The sequence below is a fragment of the Patagioenas fasciata genome, chromosome 7 (genome assembly GCF_037038585.1).
Source record: "Patagioenas fasciata isolate bPatFas1 chromosome 7, bPatFas1.hap1, whole genome shotgun sequence".
In the NCBI taxonomy this organism is placed as follows: Eukaryota; Metazoa; Chordata; class Aves; order Columbiformes; family Columbidae; genus Patagioenas; species Patagioenas fasciata.
Window position 1 is genome coordinate 35,725,691 of NC_092526.1, and position 18,581 is coordinate 35,744,271.

The 18,581-nt window shown below is 43.6% G+C and overlaps 1 protein-coding gene across 16 annotated transcripts in view; it reads right to left on the bottom strand.

Moving 5' to 3' along the window:
* Nucleotides 1–18,581, bottom strand: part of HDAC4 (histone deacetylase 4) — a 230,119-nt gene that overhangs the window by 23,528 nt on the left and 188,010 nt on the right. For all 16 annotated transcript variants that reach the window (XM_065840566.2, XM_065840567.2, XM_065840568.2 and 13 more), the window contains 6 exons: nt 15,780–15,900; nt 11,517–11,563; nt 3,736–3,843; nt 3,127–3,182; nt 2,050–2,137; nt 605–724 (listed from right to left, as the gene is read on the bottom strand). In XM_065840566.2, the coding sequence (XP_065696638.1) occupies nt 605–724; nt 2,050–2,137; nt 3,127–3,182; nt 3,736–3,843; nt 11,517–11,563; nt 15,780–15,900 (540 nt within the window). The remainder of the gene's footprint in view (nt 1–604; nt 725–2,049; nt 2,138–3,126; nt 3,183–3,735; nt 3,844–11,516; nt 11,564–15,779; nt 15,901–18,581) is intronic.

Consider the following 18,581-nt stretch of genomic DNA (forward strand, 5'->3'; position numbering starts at 1 on the left):
ACCCTTCTGCTGCAGCTTCTAAGGACACCACCACGAACTGGTGGATTTGCTCCAGCAGCATCAGTGGCTGGTGCTTGACTCCCAGTGCCCGGGCTGCGTGATGCGAACGCAGCAGTAACGGGCAGCGATGCCTCGGCAGGGCCAGGAAGAAGGCAGATGGACAGATGGACTCCAGGGCTGTGACTGGAAACCCAAGCACCAATGACACGGCCATGGGGAACCTGTTCCTCTTGCATCTAAGTAACAACCTATGCCTATAAGGGGGAAATTCTCAGAAGTACACAGAGTGCTGGGACACCTGGCAAGAGGCTCCTCTGGAACAGGTTCTCCCTGACTGCACTGACTCATTTTCTGCTCCTTAGCCAAGGTGTGTGTTTTCCTGCCAGCTCGTGGGCACAGGACACAATGTCCATGGCTGTTAGGACTTGGATGAGAAGGCATCAAATGCAAAGCCTCAGGCGATGCATTCCCAAAGGGGCACTAACAAGCGTGAGCGTAGGAGCTTCTCTCCAACCCTTGCCTTGCAGAGACTCCCCGAGATTTTAGGGACACATGAATCACCGTATCAGACAGGGGTGGATGCCATGCTGATCCACGCTCTTACCTCATCGGGAGCACCACTGCCTGGAAAGAAGTTCCCATCATCATAGCGATGTAGTGAAATATAAAGAACATTAGGATCATTGTAGAAAGCTTGCTGAGTACCATTCCCATGGTGAACATCCTTCGGGGAAAGAGATTGCATTATATGAGGGAGGTTAGTAGCATAATAAAAATGCAGAACAAAGCCATCAACTTGTGATTTGGAAGGGTTTTCTTCGCTCTAGTGCTTCATTTTCTGCACTTCTCTGACCTAGCTGAAGCAGTTTATCGTAAATGAGAGCAACCTGCTTTGCACAACTGGCCTCAGGTTACACTCCTTTAACAAACAGGATAGAGGGGATAAACACAGTCCCAAGCATAAATCAAAACTGAGGATGGAATTAGTTTGCTTGGATGGAGAGAGCTGGATTTATATCCAATCTTGGGGGGTGGAGAGACTGTGTTAGTTACCCCAAATCTGCATCTTTAATTGGTCTGTGGGGTGACCACTTATATAAGCTCCCAGCAAAGTTGTGCTGGACCCAACAAGGTTAAAGAACAGAAACCCACGAAGTGGATCCCCTACTGTATTGCTAACTTGGTGCAGAAATTCAGTCAGGACGAGTATTCAAAATGCCCCTTCCTGACATAAAAACAGTTGGTGGGAAGTGAGGAAAAGGTTCTCCATCCAATAGGTCAAAAAGACGAATTTATCCATTTTAACTTGTGGGTCTAGCCCATGGGAGATTTGCAGCAATATAATCAAAACTCTTGGCTGATACCCAGCAACACAAATGCCTTCACAGACACATAAATACATTCTTAAAATCTAGGGAAAAAAAAAAAAAAAAAATCAATCAGGCACATTTTCAAATCTATACATCACCATGGCAAAACCCCAAACAAGCTCTTTCTCAACTTCACTGTGTTGTCTGCAGAATATTTCACTGTCCTGTTCCAATTTAGAGATGGTTTTTGACTGCCTGCCCACTCGCACAGAGGCTGCGCTGGCCCAGAGGCAGGACACTGAGACCATCCAGGCTGATGGTCAAGCCGTGCCAGACAGCCTGTCCCTCAGTAACCACTCCTCACATCTCGAAAACAAAGCTGGGATGGATCTTAACAGTTAAGGTCAAAAAATTTAGAAAAAATACCCAAAAGAGAATGACTTGCAGCTATCCATCCTTGAGACTGTGTTATGTGCTCATTTTAGACAGCAAATACTTATTGATCACAATTTTATTCTGAAAACTATGGATCCTTTAAGAAATATTTCTTTCATTAAAACACTTTAATAAAAAAACTCAACAAACTTAAAAAAACCCCAAATTTGGCTTGAAGATCACAGGCAACATTTTTTGCACTGACTTACAAAATCAGTGCTGATCTTAGAAGGAAAACACAAAAAAAAAATCCAGAAAAATTTCTACCTGCTTGCCTGAGGGGTAAGAACCAGCATTTACTCACCCAGTCCACTATAAGGATTTTGCTAACATTCAGTCTTTGCTGGAGCAGCTTGGCTGCGATTGCCACAGAGTTAAAATAGCAGAAACCCCTGGAGATGATGAGAGGGGGGAGAAGAGAGAAAAAGGTGTTTAAATTATAGAGTTTCTTGGTCCCAATGCATCTATCATCTAGATATTACACAGTAGGAAGAAATTTCTTCTGCTTTCACTCTTCTTTGCTCCCTGGAAGATGCACGTGTGTTTAGCAGAGACACAAAATAGCAGCAGGTGTCTCATGATCTCTTTGGAAATGCGGAACATTTCAACCTTGCCCAAATGTGCCACAATGAGATGCCGCTCACAGTCAGCGCTAATAGGGACAAGGGGAGGATGTGGTGAGGAGGAACAGAAGGGAAAGGCCCCTGGGCTGGAGCATTCCGATGCATCAGCTGGGAGGGAGCGGATGTCTCAGAGAGGCCTCAAAACGCTGGGTCAAGGGGAACTCTCCAGCAAGTGCTCACCTGCCACCAGTGAGCACTGAGGCACCCAAGACAGAACTGCAGCACACGTTACGTTATGCCAGATGTACAACGCCAACATGATTTATGCACAGCACCCTGATTTCAAAACAGCCCAATGGCAAAATCCCTGTTATATTAAACATGCGCAAGATGCCCGATTTCAGCTTTTGCTTTGCAAAGACTTCCCGCTCTGACACTCTCCTAATTTAGTGTTGTTACCCCAGGACACAGTTATGTTTGCTATTACTACTATTAGTTGCATATCCTTGCTTTCCTCACATTGCATGAGCCATCAACATTTAATTTAAAACAATTCACAAAAGTAAAGCAAATAAAAACATCAGTGCTTTTTTTGTTTGTTTGTAACACTGAATCTTGCTAGAAAATACCAACTCGAAACCGCTAAGCAGGATCTTCCAGAGAATTACTGGGAGCTTTGAACAGAATACTGTCTTGCATTATCAGTAAGCAGACATTCTGAAATAATAACCTAACAAACCACCTTTCTAGTTTCCAGCTGCAGATCGCACAAGAGAAAAAGACCAAGGCAAGTTGATAAAGCACATATGCATACTTACATGGGTGTGCTCTCTTCTGCGTGGTGACCTGGAGGCCGAACAACAGCAAATCCATTCTACACACAAAAAAATAAGAAAATGGAGAAGTGAGACAAAAAAGGTTTATTGCATAAAGACGGATGCAGAAGTAGCAGCCAGAAGTGTTAATTCTGCTTTGAAACTAAATAGTTGTTCTCAACGGTCTTCTCGCAAGACCATAGAAGTAGATGATGCTCTCCCTCATTCTGGACGGGGGGAAGAAGTCGACATGAATTTTATGGAAACTGGTTGGTACATAATTTCCTTCCATTCAGGGAAAAAAAAATATTCTGCATGAGGTCATTGAAACAGCAAATGGGCTGGCCCAGCTGAACGCAACAGCAAGACCCTCAGATAACACTGGAATAGTGATTTCAGTTGCTGCTCTGGTTTCTTTCCTCCTTTTAATCAGTGCATGAGAACATTCACCAGGAGCCTGTTGTTCACTTGCTGATATCCTCAAAGATTTTTATGACTAAAGCCAGACGGTGCCATTAAAATGGAGCTAACTGGACCTCCTGCATAACACAGCCCTGAGACGAGTCCTGTACAGACCCTATATCAAAGCCGAAGTGTTAGTTTCATACCAACCTTCAGTTCTCCTGTGGCCACTTTGAAAACGAGCTCAATGACACAGCCCACGGCCAGCCGAGCAGCACCAGACGAGTGAACTTCATTCCAAATTGTGTCACTGTCGACCTAACGGAGACACACAGGAGTCACATTTAGGAGCAATGAGGACAACGAGGAAACAGAGACCCACGTTTTGTAAATAAGGTCTTCATATGTATTAAATGTATATTTATGCGTTACATTTAAATGCATTAATTCTAAATGCATTAAATTGTAGAACTGATCTTTGCAGTACTGGGGGTGGGACCGCTCAGACCCCACTGATGACTGTAATATCACCGCTATCAAGTGTCCATCCAACCAAACGATGCTCAGGAGATGTCCACCTGCAATAGATCCGCAATGCTAAAGGTTCAGGTGCCGTAACAGAGGAGCGAATTCAGCACCGCAAGCACTGTAAGTTTGCAAGTGTCTCCTACTAATTCTCTTACCAACACCACGGTATCAGTATTGCTCTTTCAATTGCTGAAGGGAACTGATCCCAGATGAAATAAAAAAAGGTTTATGAAATCATTCAATGATTTTATAAAAGGAAAAAAAACCCAACCAAACAACAAAAAACCCCCAAACCAAACACAAAAGCCAACACAATAAAGAAGATGTTTAATAATGGATGTTTAAAAGACGCCCGCCCAGGACTGTCAGGGTAAGGTTATGCTGACAGCAGCTTCCCTGGGGAACTGCAAGATCAACCCTGTCTCATCAAAGCTAAGAACAGACCTTCAACTTCTAGCTGCTAACTACAGACATTTCCTTCAGTGCTAAATATTTGACAGGACCAGCATCCTCTATATTTCCCCCGGAAATTTTACAAATAGACCAAAAAGCAAGGTAGACATCCCCATATCATTATTACACAAGGTCTAATCACGTCCTAATTTAATCAAGAAGTGAGAAGCGTTGGCTTTTACCACATTCTCCCCAACAACCACACGGAGACAGGATTCGCTTGCAGACACGCGATGAAATGCCTGTTCATTTTTTTTCCTGCCATTCAGCTGGCGACTCTGCAGAGAGCAGAGGGGAAGGTTGGTTCCCAGGGGGCTGTGTCCAGCCTGAAGCTCTGGATCTCCTCCGCTTCACCCCCGGCTGTCTTGCAGGCAGCGATGAAAGCCAAGCTTGTTTGCTTCTTCAGTCACAGCCTTTGCAGAAGCCAGACTGCTGGGACTTGTCTCATGTCAGGACAGCTCAGCTGTCCAGGAACATCGTAGGATAAATGTAACGTTTCTCCATGTGAAGCATCACTGGCTATTTTTCACATTTTACTCTGTGTGGAGTTTATTTATGGAAACAATGGCAAAGGAGAAGGAAAGAAAGAGATTGTTTGGTCTGGCATCCAGTCTGCTCACTGAGATGTGGGGAGATGCAAGTCACCCCACATGAGACTGATCCAGCTCCTTCATGGCTGTGCTAAAACCAGTGGAAACCATCCCAGGCCTGTTATCAGGGATGACTTCTGGCAGCATCTGCCCGGAGGCTACTTTTGAAGTCACAGTAAGCTAAGACAGCATGTGGAGAATACCAAAAAGACATCTCTGTGCAGTAATGTTGCCAATACACGAACTGTCTCGGACTCTGCAGAAGGCCACCGCATCAGTGGAAATGCCCTACAGTGACTACTTGTAGTACGAGAGCTCCCCCACACCCCCATAAGTTTGGGCTGTAACATGGGAACAGAAGTATGATGGGGTTTGAGTGATGCACGATACCTCTGGGTGTCATGGATCAGTACTGCACACGTACAAAAGATGGGACTGATCTGATCACATCCTTCCAAAACCCCTTAGCAAGGCGGGAAGAAGACCAAGTTACTTCTCCTACCCACCGACCCATCAGCGCTCTGTGAGGGCTCGTCTTTGGGCTCCTGATCAGCAGCCCTGTAAAAACATTATGGGATGGTCAAGCTGCTTTGCAATCAGGGCGACACTGCTACATTCGCCCAGGGGACCCAGCAGTCTTCATGCTCAGACCCTCTCCCCCCAGTACCTGTGGGTGTGAGAAATTCATGGTTTAAGCAACAGAGAACATTTACTTGCCTTTTGTTAAGAGCTGACCACCTCAGCACCCTCAGTCTCACTGCTCAAGGCAGACACAGCTGCACCCTGCACTCTAGGTTGAGCATATCTAACCCATCTTTGAGCATATCTAAGTGGGGAACACCAGAGGAATGGAAATTAAAAAAAATAATTCACATGTCCAAAGCATAGCTTTACCTAACAGACCACCAGACCCGCAGATCTCCTCAGACGACTGTTGGTGCCAGCATTCCCCATAACGCATGCAGAAGTCACCGGTGCCTGAGCCAAGCACCGCCATGTTCGGGCCCTCGGATGCCTCCAGGAACTGGGTTCATGTTGGCAGCATTTCAAGAAGAATGAGGAGGGCTAGACAGAGTGGTTTTAAAGAGCTATTATTTCTGCAGAAAGAAATTAAGTACTTTGAAAAGATTATGCCACCCGTGATTTGGAAGCCAATCTCAAGGACTCAGCGATGCCCCTACACTCAGCACCCCAGCAGGAGAACGACTGGATCCAGAGATATCTGCTGCCTCATGCTGCGTGCAAACATCTCCAAGATAAGGATTTAACACCCAGCCACCTTCCCTGGAATGGATGTCTGGAGTCCACCGGGCCCTACTCCAAGGCAGCACTTCATCATCTGTGTGACTGTAAGTGTTTGAACAGTCCCACTGAAGCCATCAGTGCTCTGCAGCAGGGGGGCGCAGGCTCTGCCATGGTGGAAAATGTTATTAATGTGGCCCTGAGCTGGACTGCTCTCCAGCTCTGAAGCTGCTGCTGTTTGGTGCACGGGCTGCTGTTGACCCTTCCATCATTCCTGAATTCTGAACTTCATTACATGGAGACGCTATTTGGCTTTCCCTGCCTGTGAGCTCTTTGATGTAGCTGCCATCACAGGAGTTGTTGCTGGGACAGTACATCAAGCCTCACCATCTGGAAGGACTTACGGAGAGAGGAAGCATATTTCTTGCCTTTTGTTGATCCAGCAGCATATATTTCTCTTTTTTCTCTCGAGCTGGAGGATACAACTGTGTCAAAGATACTGAGCCTTCCACATTTGCTGCTGTTGGATGAGGAGTGGTTGTCCTGTTCAGCACACGTGTCTGCTTGAGAATAATATTAATGCTTTGCTCATTCCAATAAAGAAGCTGCTGTTTCTGCCAGGTGAGCCCATAAGAGAGGGCTCCTTTAGAGGTGGGGAGAGGGAGTTCAGCGCCTGGAACCTGCTGCAGGCTCTTAAACTTCACAGTATGTATTGTTATTAGAAAATGACGAGGGAATGCAGAAGAGGAAGGCTCAACAGCTCGACGCAGGCTCTCCTCTATGAGTGATGTCTAAGATGTTTCAGAGTGAAAGCTCAAAGAATTTTTCCCTCCTTATAAGCTTGAAGTCTTCATTAATACACACAATGAGGTTCCTACTCATTATGTATCCGATGCTACATACTAACACGCAGCTATTTAAAAACGAAATGAGAAAGGTCTAATAAAACATTTCATTATTTTAATCTTTTCTTTAGCAGAAGAGCTATTCAGAAAAGAAATTAAACACAGGGACGGGCAGAGACAAGTTGCACAGCAGCTCCAGACTCTGCAAAGCTCTTCCCTCATCGTGCCTGGGCGACAGCAGCACACACCGTCTGTGCTGTCAGCGAGTTGTCTTTACCTAACCATGTCTCCCACTGCTCTAAAGCACTGATTAAACAACCGTGCTCACATTCTGTTCTTCTGAGACTTGCTAATTAGCTTCTTCTCATTTACATTCCACAGATGTCCTTTTTGCTGCCTCTGCTCTGCAATAACATACTTTGCTTGCACAGGTAAAGATTTTTATACACTCTAATCAAGACCTTAGCGCTGAAAATGGAATTTCATATTCTAGAAGGGGTCAAAAACATTAAGAACATTTTTTAAATCCCTAGATCTTCAGATATTTTTAGAATGCGCACAGAAAAAGAAAACACTGTACACGAAAGAAAAAAAAAGTTATTAGCTAACATAAGATCAAGTCTTTGACTTTTAAAGAATTCAGATGCAAGTATGCTGGAACTATTTTGCAGGTTTTCAAAGCTCAAACTCCTGTCTCCAAAATCTTCTTCTAATTATACTGGATTATGTAGTGTTCTGGTGCATGTAAGCCATACATTGAGAAGAGTGTGCACTGCTGAGACGTGAGGGTAATGTCGTAAGTAAAAAGATCTCATGCTGCACTTGCAGATGCTGCTGAAGTTCAGCAGGAATAAATTACTGTTGTTTAAATCAGAGCTCACATCTGTTGAGATAAGTGCTTCTGTGCTTTCTTCCTTTCCTGGGACGATCAGACGTCTTCACTCCTTAACTCCGTCTTGCTTGCTGGTAAGAAGAACTCATGGCTGCCCAAGCTCCAGAATTCACCCTTCTCCTTGATGTTTAACAGCACTTCATGGGCTTCTCCCCCATAAATTTCTCCACATCGCCTTTCAGACCCATCTGTTCTTTTAATCTACATAAGATCCCTTACAGAAGAGAATTGCATTTAATTGCTTGCAGAAAAAGGACTTGGTTTCAAGCTTTCCAGCCCATAATTTCATCTGACACCCTCAGCTCCTGAATTATAAGGAACAGCAATCATGCAGCCTTCACCTGCTCCGGGCCAGATCTCTCCTGCCCACAGGCATTATTTTGCATCAAACACTGAATTTCATGTGCTACTTTACTATTTAGTTTCTTGTTAACCTGACATCATTCGTGTTTCTTTGCAGGCAGCTTTTGCTTTGATGGCCCCAAATAAATTTAACACCATCAGCAAAGGATGCTCACTTTTGACCCATCCCCTCCATTGCAACATTTCAGTGAATACAGAGATTTCTGCAGAATTATAATTCTGACCACTGTTTCCTACCTTCTAACTAGCACTAAATCCAAGAGAGGACCAGTCCCACCTTATTCCACTAGTTTTTAAAAACTTTGTTCCTTTTTTCTCCACGGCATCATGTTTGCCCCCTGGAAAGAGGGGAGTGAAGATGACATCCTACAGGTGCTCTGATCGCGACACGCACCTGATGCTCCTTCATCATCAGGAAAAAATTCACCAGTATGAAGTGACCAGAGCCCACACAAACTTCTTATGGCACCAGGGCTGCCTCTCCACAGCCTTCTCAACTTGTAAGAAAAAGATAAAACAGTGACTGATTACTGCTCAGCGACGAGTAATGTTCTGCCAACCTGGCAATCTCAAACAAGGGAGAGTCTAAATAAAACTCCATCACTCAAAAGAGCTCTGTGGCCACCTTGCAGCCTGCAAAGCAACACCAGAACACCACCCCTTAAGCTCTCTTGGTAGAACACAATGAAATAGTTTCATTATGCCATAACAAGCACTCAGTCTCCCAGCAGTATTCACATGCTGAAACTCAGAATTACATTACACCTCCTCTCACGCGAAAATTCTTCAGAACTGATGTTTTACCCTAGTGTCTGATTTTCTTAAATAACTTCTGACTTCCTCAGGAAAAAAAAAAATACATGCATCTCGAAAATGTCTTGTCATCCTCTTTGGTGTAGAAAATAGTTTGGTTTTCATCTGCTACTGAAAGGTGCACTTGGTGGCCCCAGCTGAGAACCCACTACAGGGCTTCAGCCAACAGTTTCCCATAGCAAATCGAATCAAGAGCAAGTAGTCCCTCAGAACTGGCACACTAACAAAGACTACGGTTTTCCTTATATTTCTTCAATAAACACACCACGCTGCTAAAAGCAGCTTTCTTGACAAAACTCACACTTGGAACAACAGCAGAAAGCGGGATTGGAAGGACCTCATGAGATCACCGTACGTCTCTCCCACGCCAAAGGAGATGCTCTTAAACCCGTCCAGAGCACGTATGAGCGCAAAGCAATTAATATGCTATAATCAGTCTTTCTGTACCATGGGCTCATTTCCCCTACAAATGAATAGCTGGGGTGTATATACTGATCAGAAATGCATCCCCAAAGCAGTCAAGACTGTGTTTTCCTGCATCAGCCACAAAAGCAGCCGACGTATACAAATAGTCAGCACTGTATCCCGAGGTAACTGGGAAAGGAAAACCCAGCAAAACAACAAAAATCAATTTTTACGAAAAATATGATTATCACATAGTTGATTACTAGTAAATTACTGGTTTTAAAAAGCTTTTCCTACAAAATATGAAAATACATGTTGGGATTGCTAAAACACTGTACGAGAGTCAGTAAACGTTTTATTTAATATTTAAGGGTCTGCGGAGACATCCTACCAGTAAGTTAACTGCAAACGCTGTCTTTATTACGAGCGTATCAATAATACCAGCGCTGTGTTGTTTCCTGCCTTGATTTAGGATTTAATGCAAGACTTCTGGGACCACGCTACGCTCCGGCACTGTCTCTACTTGTTACCATTCAGTCTTCATTTGCAAATGATAATTTTTGCTTTGAATGGCATGCCTGACCGCAGGGCAGAGTAAATCCAAACCTTTTAAACTCCAGCCAAAAATTTGCCATGAATTAGGAGACTGCAGCATATTTGCAATACAAAACAAAGTATCTCTACAAGTGCTCAGCAGTGGCGGGATGAATAAACGCCGATTATTCTTTTTTTTCTTTCTTTCTTTTTTTTTTTTCTTTACGGGATAATTTTCAAAGCAGTGATTTTGCAAAGACTCAGGAAGAAAACAATTTTGTTTCATTTCCATAACAGAATCCAGACCTCTAAATTCAACCTCACGAGCTACAATTATGCATAAGAACTACCACTGTGAATTTTCAAACACAATGCCTTTTATTGTCTCTTCTCATTCTTTTCCCTTCCTGTTCTCCGAGATTTTCTGTACTGTCAACCCTCCACAGAAACTTTCGGACAAAAAGTCCGACTTAAAAGCAAAACTTTCAAGTTTTCAGGCTTCAAAGGAAAAGAACAGCGCAAACCTTCAGCATAAGGTATTTGAATGGTATTAGCGTTTTCTTTTTCAGCCTTATGGGAATAAACAACAACAACAAAGAGTCTTTTTATTATAGGGAATCTTGACAGATGAAAACTAATGTTTAGCGTTTCCATGATGGAAGGAGTGTTATTTTAGTTACCTCCTTCAGAATTTACACAATTGTCTCAGAGATCAAAAAATGAAAGATGTCAAATACTGAAGACTGCAATTTCCTTGCGCCGCCTAACCTGGGTAACTTTTCATTCGAGGACAACTACGCAGCCCAGACACAAATACTGCAACATACTATTTACAGGAACTTCCCAAATATTGTCCCTTCAATATCACTATTTTATTAATATGTCTTCCACCTGCAACAAGAGGTAGGCAGCTATGAAGTACAAATACTGAAGATGAAACACCTACACAGCATGAAAAGCACATCTTGCTTTCTATGTAGAAAGCATTTTTGGATTCAAGGGTTGCTTTCAAACATAGTAACCTTTAAGCCATTAAACATCACTGCCTGGGAAATGAGGTTTCTCCTCCTAAAAGCCAGAGACGAAACATGCCTATGAATGTCACACACACTTTGGCTCTCCAAAATAGTTTAAAAATCTTCACGCTGCTTTTGAAGAAAGGCATGTGAGGCTGTCGCTGCAACCCCGCACCCCAGGCAGACCCTGTTTATGGGTAACATCTGGTTGTGATTACCCACTTGATGGAATGCAAAGCAACAATTTTTGTTAGCAATGGGACTGGGAGAACAAACAGGACATTATTTACACATTAAAGAGAGTACTCACCCCGACACCACCGCAAGGAAGCCTGACAAACATCGACGTTAGAGAACCTGTTGGAAAAAAAAACCACGGACCCTGTAAGTCAAAAAGTCAAAGTGCACTGGATTTTGGTCCAATTCTATGGCAATGCCGTAATCTTCCCAAACACAGTAACAGAACGGGGTTTTCTTGCAATTTTCAGAAAACACGCAGACAACCCTGTTCCCTTATGATAGATACATACACAATGTGCACACTTGGGCTTGTTGAAAAGCCTTTCAAATCTAAAAACCCTCTGTCAATCACTTATTTTTATGCAAAATTTGTGTGCTATCCTACATTTCAAGCAGTCGTGCTGACTATACATGACTGAGATGCTACCAATGACTGCTCAGTGTATCTTCTCAGATGAGCATTTTAATCCCTCTTAATCGAAGGAGGACAGGAAATCATAAAAACACCCTAATTATCAGTCATCTGCACAATTACTAGAAGACTTTGGAGCACATGAGCTTCATAAAAGTGGGAGACAAAAAACAAACTGTTGGCGAGCAAACAGAGCGTGTGTTTTGACTGAAAGAGCAAACTCAACATTCTAAGAATTTGAGAAAAATAAAGAAAACCATCTGTAGGGTTAATTGTGCATCTGTAAGAACTGTAACATCACTTTCTGGGCTTGCAGGTGAGCAAATTAATTTGTTTGAGACCTATTTAAAGTCAATGAAAACTAATGGTGAAAGAAACTGGACTGAGTTGAGTTCTTCTTCTGGTCATGTCTACACTGAAAGAATAAATTCCCTTCAATGCTAACTGCCAGCTTTGTAGAGCGTGAATTAGGCAGGATGGCAGACTGACATTACTAAGGACCACGCTGGTGTCAAATGCATCGCAGACACATAAGTTACCCCTCAGACTGAAAGTGGAATTAATGCATCTGTATTATTAATCTGAGTGCACAGCCGGATTCACTCTTTGATTAGATCCACATGAAAGTTCTTAGATCATCCTGCCTCGGACCTCCTGTCACATCTTTCACTGCTAATCCACCCATTATTTTGATATTTGTCTTCTTGACAACAATTTATGATTGCTCTGCACAAATTAAAAGCAGTGTTATTTGCCTAAGTTTAAGCTTGTTCAACAGGTTCCAAAGCTTTACGCTGTCAAATGAGAGATGGATTCATATTTTTCATGCTCAGACTACCATGGGCTTTAGCAACACTTCCAGGGGTAGAGTTGTGTAACCTGCCTTGAAGGCCACCACCTTCAAACCTGCCTGATAAAACAAAGCAAAGCAAATCTTTGTCATGCTCAGGGTCCTCTAGGGAAAATAACTTCAACATCAGTGGTGGGATTCCTTTGCAAGTCTCTTCTACAAAAGGCACTCCTTGAGAAAGGAGTAAGACTCAGAAGTGAAGAGCTACAGGACAACTATAGTCAAAGTCATCAGCAGAGCCACAATGTTGCCTGCTTACAATTCTGAAAAACCTGAACTATTTACCCCCTTCCTTCTTTCTCTTAAAGAACTGCCAGATGAAGGGACATCCCCTTTATCATTTGCAGAAGCTTAAAAAGAAACATGCCGTGTTTTCATCCCCCAGGTTTACAAGCTCTTCCTTTTAGGCTGAGGTTTCTCATGCTTTTTCTTCCTCATAGACATATCAAAGGCAAAGAGTTTACACAGAGTCAGCCATGGGAGTCGTACACATGTCAAGACACTCAGGTCTAACAAACTCACATTTGCATATGTAAGCCTCACACAAAGCTTTGGTCTCAGACTTCAAACTTGCCCTTTAACATATTTAGAAGAACCCCACAAAGTTGTTTCGTAAATTTAAAAGCCTTTTAAACTCTTAACAGGAGAGGATAACTGAAGAAGGGGCTGCTTATAGGTTTGTTCACCTCTACACACAAACGCGCGCTCTGAGGTTCTTCGGGGAGGTTTTCCCAATACATCAGTGGCTGTTGCTCATGTTCAGGCCCAGCACTGTGAAGCCATCAAGCTATGAAACTGGTTTTATGGCCAGCATGGCCCTTCCTGCCCTGCTCCCAAGCGAGAACGTTTTCCTGTGTGCTGTGCAGCAATTCCAGGCTCACTCCTCCGGTCACCTTGGCTCGCCGTGCTGGTGTGATGACCGGCAGTCAGGCTGAGCAGTGAAGCTGTTTGTTCCTTCTCCAACCTTGGTGCTCAGCACGAGTGTCAGTGCCATCTCTAGCCCATGCACAGCTCCGCATGCAATGGGAAGACAACCAGGCCATGGGAAGAGGCAACACATTGCTGTCTGGGCAAAGACATTCATATGGGCTGTCAACGAGTCTCACTGCTAGCAGCTCAAGGCTAAAATGATGCCAACTGGGTTTAGGAAACAGGGTTTAAGCTCAGCCAAGAGCTACCAGAAAGCCCTTCCTACTGGAGGTCCTGAGGGCCTGACCTTCTGCCTATGGCTGCAGCTCTTTGACAACTTGGTCTTCTTTGCAAGCTACACCCAAATAGGCAACATTTTGTACTGGAATACCCTCAGGTATTAGAATTATTTCTCTTCATTACAGGAATAAAGTTGATCTCTACACATATTTTGAAATGAGTGATTAAAGACATGAGGGACATGCAACAAAAGTATCAGCAACACTCAGAGCAGAGCAAGAGTTTCTCCCTCCTCAGGCTCTCTAAACAAACCATCAGGAATGGTTCAGCAAAATGTGGGTATCCCCAAATCTAATACTAACCAAACAAACTGTTTATATCTCCAAACGTATCTGTGGAACTATAGCTACAGATTGTACCAAGAGTCAAAGAGGGAGAGGAAAAGTATCTCAAGAGGATTTGACATTTGAAGGAGAAGGAAACACTCAGTGTTTCCACAGTCTGCACTAAAAACGTATCTTTGCAAGGGGTAACCCCGAAAGGAGAGGGGTTAGGGTGACCCACTTCCTGCTCAGCCCCTCCACGCAGATGACAATTGTGCCCGCTCCAGGCTGGTGAAGCCAATGGGTCAGATACTGGAGCACCGCCTGGGTCTCACCACAGCAGATGATCAGGACACACGTCCTCACACTCCTTCACTGCTACGGTTCAAGGATTTGCAGAGAAATCTGTCAGTGTGAAGGTCGTGAAACTGCAAACAGGAAGCCTTCTCAGATTTAGCCATTTCTTTGGCCTGGTGGATATGCCTTATGCAAGGCGAGAGTTTTATGCTACCAAGGATTTGGCATCATAAATTCTTTAACCTTTACATACTAATTGCGCTATCATTCAGCCAGAGATGTCTACTTTTCGTTTCTCTGGGTTTTAAAAAGGTGGTAAGTTAGCTATAAATACAGCGCTAATTGCATGTTTAAACAACTGGCTAATAGCTTTCCTCTTTGGGGATCTAATGCACATACTGGATGTGTTGCAAAATCTTTCCAGCTCTTTTGCTGCAACTACTACATCATACAGGCCATCAAGTTAATCCTCTTTTTATATCACCCAAAGTCAAGCTAATCCCAAAATAAACTTTCTCAGCTTCCAGGTTCCAGAACTGTTTGCTGATCCCCACATCAGAACTTCCCAGAATGTCCCTCCAGCCTATCACCTACTGTTGCAAAAAAGCACAAAATAAAGGGAGATGATGATATCTCCATGGAGGCAAGGTGCTAAAATCAATGTGGTTTGGCTGCTATGGGGGGCTGGTCTAGATTCTAGATTTTTCTCTAGATTTTTTGCAGGGAAAATGTCTATATTTTAAGGAAGATTCAGCCCTGTTTCAGGAAGATTCAGACTCCAGTGAAATGGATAAACAATCTCACTCCAAATTAAACAAATGTAAGACTATCTAAGAGGCCCCTGCATCTCTCTTGGAGATTGTCCACACAAAACTGACAGTTACTCGTTGATATCTAGGCAGCTGGTTGGTGCTGCAGATTCAGGTCTTTAGTAGCGTGTTCCAGTTCCTACCCAGCGATGGATAAGTTTCTAACATGCAGAGTAGAGTGTCCTAGGAGAAAATGTCTAAATTACCTTTTCACCTCAGAGAAACCTCCTTTTAGGTTTTTAAGACAAAGAAAGGATGTTTTAGCTATCTAGGGTTTAGGAATCTACTTTAAGAAGGGGAGACGTGCCTTGTACCACTCTCAAGCAGACACTGAACAGAGGTGGGAAGAACTCTCTCAGGAACTGCCCAAAGCTGAGGATGGAGGGAGCCCCATATGTCCCACCGATCATACTGCTGCTGCTCAGTGACTGAGGACAGTAGCAGGAGTGCTTGAGGTCAAAAAGGGGACCCCTCCCACCCCAGGGAATGATACCTAGAAGTTTCTTGCTGTCCAGTTTCTGTCTGTTCAGAGGGTTTGTGCCGTACAGCAGCGTATAGGCTTCTGAGTGAACTGTCTGCAGCTCTTCTAGAGTTGCTTTTCTTCCGCGAATGCACTGAAAGAGGAAAGAAAAGGGATGATGAAATCACTGATTAACTGCTTACCTCTCAATAAAGAACTTTTATTTTTCCTTAGAAAATCATAAAGACATTGAGCAAAACACCAGAATGGGTTCTTAGGTGGAAACATTAACTGCAAGACAGATTTGGTTTAAACCCCTACTCAAAATACAAGCTTGACATGTAAAATCATTTTCAGATTTATGTTTGTTTTAAAAATACCACAGAGCATTTGCTAAATTACACAGGTGTTGCTCGACTACCGAATACTCAGAGTTTCAGTTATGAGCCATTAAAAAGTGATTCTCTGGTGAGAATGTGTCCCTTCAAACTGGCCTCCAACATCATCATCACAATTATTAAGCTAACCTAAAATTTTCTCCAAATACACTGCTTTCCAAATGGAACCTTTGAGCAATTAAGAGTCAGTTGCAAACTTTCTGCTGTAAAACTCATCTTGGAAATCCCAGTAGATTCAATCTGTTGCAAATTGTTTTCTTATACGATGATGATGCAGGTTGAGCTGGAAGTACTGTAGCAAATATGCACGTCCCTGTTTTTGTTGGCAGTTGAAACCCAGAAGGGCAGAAGCCCACACCAAAGTCAAAACCCAGGCTTTGCTGAAGATCATGGCAAAAATATTACTGATGTCTGCAGGACCCAACTTCACATTTTCCAAATTGGAAATCTTTTCCTCTCTTTTGTCAAAGCGTCCAGCATACCTCTAGGGTTTATCTTTTGTTGCCATCACCCATTTGTGATGGAAAGTATGTTTGTAAGAACAAAGCGCTACTTGGAGATGCTAAATCTTGGGCCTCCAAGGACCATGCTGTGGATTCTCACGCAGGAGGGAGCTCTCCCCAGAAAGTAGACAGTGCTGGGGGGATATCAGGTGTACCAGGTCCTGACAGCAGGAAAAACACCTCACCTTTTTAACTGAGAGCTTGTGACTGCATCCGAAATGTTGGCAGAGAAAATATGCAGTGAGTTGAGAAAGTGCTGAGGTTGGGGGTAAGTTGAGAGGTGACCATGAAAGAGGGGAAGGAGTTATTTAGAAATGAGGATTGCTTTGCTTCAGAAACATGCACATATGCCCCTCCAAAACAAACAAACAATGCAGCATTTTACATAGCTTAGAATTACTTCATGACTTTTTGTTATGATTTGGACTAAAACACTTTAAAAGGAGTCGTCATTTTGGGGGGTTGTTTCCTACTGAAGGAACGACAGGACTATTTCTCTCTGCTATAGTAATACTAAAATATAAATAGTTAACAGTCAGATGTTGGAAGGCTCTGAAAGCGTCTTGGAGAGGCCTCAGAGTCACCTGAGACACGAGCCTCAGGAACGACCATCCCGCTGCAAAGCTCATGTAGGATTTCATGCACCTCCTGCACAACCTTCACCTTGGCTTCATTGAAGCCACTTACTTTTTTAAGACTTCCACCTTCCTGGAGACACAGAGTTTCTAATGAGAAGAACAACAACAAAAAAAATGGATAGCTTAAAGGAAAAATAGGGAGGGGGAAAAGAAGAAATCACACTCCTAAAAAGAACAGAGTTTCAAATGGAAAAGTTGTTCTGAAGAGAAGGTCAAGCTGTGCCCCTCACTCCTGAGAGCTGCTGCTGCTCAGAGAGCACGGCCATGCATCGCGGACTTTGCAGGAGAGGTGCTAAAGACGAGATGCTCCACAGGCATCAGCACCTCCAGCCCAGCAGCGCCAGTTTTCGCACCACGCTGCTGTCTCGGTTGCAGCCTGGGACCCCCGCATCTGAAACAACATGGTCCGCGGAACAAACGTGAGGGATTTTCTTCATCTTTTTTGGTCTTAAACCTTCGGCATAAGCCTCCATCATGTGCTGCAAAGAGCACAGGAAATCACTTCGTAAAAGCATTTGAGGCGTAAGGCAGCAGAAATCAAAGCAGAAATTGAATCGTGCACTCTGTCTCTCTTAATTTTGGCATTTCTGCTCTCCAGTTCCTCTTTCATTTTCTCCATGCTCTGCTCCACCACCTAGCATTTCCTGAGGTTAATGATGAGGCAAAAATACAGCATCCCATTAAAGAGGCAATAATCACAAAAATGCTAGACCCAGAAGGGATGGAAATATCTGGCAAATCCCCCTTGAACTTTTATCCTGTCTTCCTTTTTTGTTCGTGGTAAGCTTGCCTCAGTCCCCTCTTACAGGCTTTTACAGCTTCCCTCTAGCCCATATGCCAGCTCTTTTCCTTTGAACAAGATGTACTGACCCATTTTCAGCTGCTATGTTTAGGGGACACACAGAAATAGCATTTTGTATTTCTTGGCATTACGGGGAGACACCAGGAGAACGACAGCTCGTCGCAGCAACATGCCAGCTCCTCCATGGAGGAGAACAGCTTCAGCTCTCTGGGATGGGGAAAGGCTGCTCCTGTTTAAAGTAGATGGCCCCATCTAGACATCCAAGCTCCGAGCTCTTTAGGAGGGTACCAACACCACCCTCTGCTCCACACGATACCCATAACTAAATGGACACTATGAGTGGATCTGTAACTTCCTTCTGTGCTGCAAATAAAACACATTACCAGAAAAAGCTACTACTTAGTGAAACATATATCACGAATACCACAGCAAGCATGGCCTGGTTAGAAAGAATTATGCTTGAGATGCTTTTGCACCTCTCATCTCCCAGCTCA